General features: G+C 35.1%; 1 protein-coding gene across 1 annotated transcript in view; it reads left to right on the plus strand.

Annotated features, from left to right (window-relative positions):
- Nucleotides 1-3,218, plus strand: part of CEP83 (centrosomal protein 83kDa) — an 83,432-nt gene that overhangs the window by 32,901 nt on the left and 47,313 nt on the right. The window contains exon 7 of the mRNA XM_006764637.2: nucleotides 1,187-1,318. Within this exon, the coding sequence (XP_006764700.1) occupies nucleotides 1,187-1,318 (132 nt within the window). The remainder of the gene's footprint in view (nucleotides 1-1,186; nucleotides 1,319-3,218) is intronic.

The raw sequence follows: 3,218 nt of genomic DNA on the forward strand, positions 1-3,218 counted from the left end.
TTTTTTTTTATTTTGTGTATGAAGCTTTTTATAGTATTTACTGGTCCTGAACTAAAGTTGTCAGTATTGTTGGTCTTTAGATGTGAGACAATTCAGAATGATACTGCTTATGTTTTATGTTCCATCCTTTCATCCCTAATGTATTTATACAGTGACAAATAAGTGGATGATTGTAATTAAATATGGCATATGGTTCCAGTGTGAAACTTTTCATTGAGGTCATTTAGAGTGATTGTTTTCAGGACAAGTTAAAATGATGACAAAAAGATGGGAAGTTCATTTGTGACATTTTCAAAAGAGCCTGTATTTAATTTTGTCAGGTGAAATGAAAATAAGTACATGAAAACAGCATTTCTTTCTTCTTTGACATTTTTGGCTATCAGTGAGCCCAGAAAGTATTATTGTATATTTGAGGAAAGTAGGGTTTTATTTTCTGAATTATTTGAATACACTCCTTATATTATATTTAAGATATATAAGAAATGAGATAAAAGCTGAAGCTTATCCTTTAAATGCCAAGCAATTTTTATTTTAACTATTTTGAGTAGGACTATTTTAAGAAAGCATTTAGTTTTCTCTCCCTAACTAAAGAATACTATATTACCAACCAGAATTTTTTGGACAACTTCAGACTTCATTAAGAATCTTTATTATATGATGAGGTCAAGAGCTATTGAGCTCTTTGCCCGTACTTTCAAAGGCTACAAATTAGTTAAGGACTTTGAATTCTTATATCTCTCTTTAAAAAAACTCCATTGACTTTAGATTTTCAATTCTCACTTCTTACTGTTATAAATGAGCCCTGTTTTCTATTTCTAATATGCTTTTTTATATCTACTATGGATTTAGAACCCCCAAAAATATTTGTTCCAATTATGTCAGCAATAAGAATAAGTAGGCATCAAGTGAGTGCATTCACCAGATAAATATATGAGTTTTATTTCATTGGTGGCTCTTGATATATGTTTGTTCTAGATGTCTTTGTTGCATATTTCTTGGAGCAAACATCTTTCATTTGAATTCTACTATATACTTTGAGAAAAATATTTTTTCTTCAGTACATGTTGAGATTTTGATTAATTTTGTGTAGTGGATTACACTTATATTTTAAATAGTGCTTGCTTTATTTTGATATAATTGTGAAAAGTTATGAACAAATTTATAAAATACTTTGTTTTAATAAAAGGCTGAAAAACAGTCAGTTAAACTACATGCTGAACGCTTGGAAAAAGAGCTACAATCAAGCAATGAACAAAATACTGTTTTAATCAGTAAATTACATAAAGCTGAACGGGAAATAAATGCATTGAGCAGTAAAGTAAGTCATCTTACGTTTCTACTTCATTCTTTAGAATGTTTGATACTGTATAATGACAAAGAAAATTTATATTTAAATAGCTTTGTTCTCTATATTAAGATCTTTTTTAATGCTATCATTCTACCTTCCAGATATATGCAGAATCTGACCAATTCTTATTACCTCCACTGTGAATACGCCCTACTGGCCTTCTCACTCTTTGAGCAAGCTTACTTCTTCTCCCTTACTTCCTGCCTGGCATGGTCTTCCCTCACATATCTACTTAGCTTGTTTCTGCATCTCTTTTAGATGTTGCCTTATCAGAGAGGCTTTCCTTGGCTTCACCTTGTTCAATACAGTCTTCCATCTTCCTCTGCCCTCTTAATCTCCCTTATTTGCTTTATTTTCTCCGTAGTTCTTAACACCATCTAATATATATATAATTTGTTTCTCCTTTTCTTTCCCACACCCTTACCCCAACCAAATATAAGCTCCAGAGCTGAGACATTGCTTTTATCACTGCTGTCTCTCCAGCTCCTAGAACAGTGCTGGCACACAGTAGGCACTCAATAATAAATGTGAAATGAATAAATTAATATTAGCAGTTGCACCTGCATTTATGTTATTTAAAAAGAATATAATGGTAAGGGCACATGTCCAGGTTGCAGGCTTGATTCCCCAGTGGGAGCCATGCAGGAGGCAGCCGATCAATGATTCTCTCTCATTATTGCTGTTTCTGTCTCTCTTCCTCTCCCTTCCTCTCTGAAATTAATACAAAAATATATTTAAAAAAATAATATAATGGTTTGAACATTTTATATACAGATTTTCTCAATAACTTATAGATCCTCCATCACCCCTCAAATGCAGAATTCGTATATAAGGAATCCAGTAACCAGAAATAGAATAGCAATGCTAGAAGTATCTTATAGACTACAGTAGTGAATGAGAATATCAGTTCTGGGGTCAGACAGATTGGATTCAAGTTTCATTTCTTCCACTTTCTAGCTCTTGACCATCAGCAATTTATGTTCTCTCTGAAAAGTTTGTTTTCCGTTTAAAATGAGACTAATATTTATAGAGTGTGACAAAGATTAAATGAGATATTATGCATAAAGCATTTGGCATAAGATTTAGTACGTAATCACCCAAATATTAGCTGTTATTATCATAACTAAAGGCCCAGTGCATGAAATTCGTGCACTGGGGGGGGGGGCGTGCCTCAGCTCAGCCTGCCCCCTCTCACAGTCCGGGAGCCCTCAGGAGATGTCCTACTGATGGCTTAGCTGCAGTCTGGCCACCTTCTGTGGGAGGCGACTGGGCTAATCAGGGTAAGGTGCCACCCCCATCACCCCACTGCTGCTGCCACTGATGGCTGCCGCAGCCGCCAAGGTGTTTTCATCAACATGGACTCCAATCCCTTCACCATGAAAAAATGACAACTTTCATTAGGCATTTTCAAGATGTCTCTTCCAGACCCCAGAAATCGACCCAAACCACTATGCCCAATTAATATTCGACAAAGGAGGCAAGAGTATACAATGGAGTCAAGACAGTCTTTTCAATAAATGGTGCTGGGAAAACTGGACAGATACCTGCAATAAAATGAAACAAGATCATCAACTTACACCATACACAAAAATAAACACAAAAATAAACAAAATGGATAAAGGACTTAAACATAAGATGCGAAACCATAAAAATACTAGAGGAATCCAAAGGCAGCAAAATCCCAGACATAGGCTGAAGCAATTTCTTCACCAATACAGTTCCTAGGGCATTGGAAACTAAAGAGAAAATAAACAAATGGGACTACACCAAAACAAAAAGCTTCTTCACAGCAAAGGAAACCATCAACAAAACGACAAGAAGACCCACTGCATGGGAGAACATATTTGCCAACGCTATCACTGATAAGGGA

This window comes from Myotis davidii, unplaced genomic scaffold, assembly GCF_000327345.1.
Source record: "Myotis davidii unplaced genomic scaffold, ASM32734v1 scaffold581, whole genome shotgun sequence".
Lineage (NCBI taxonomy): Eukaryota > Metazoa > Chordata > Mammalia > Chiroptera > Vespertilionidae > Myotis > Myotis davidii.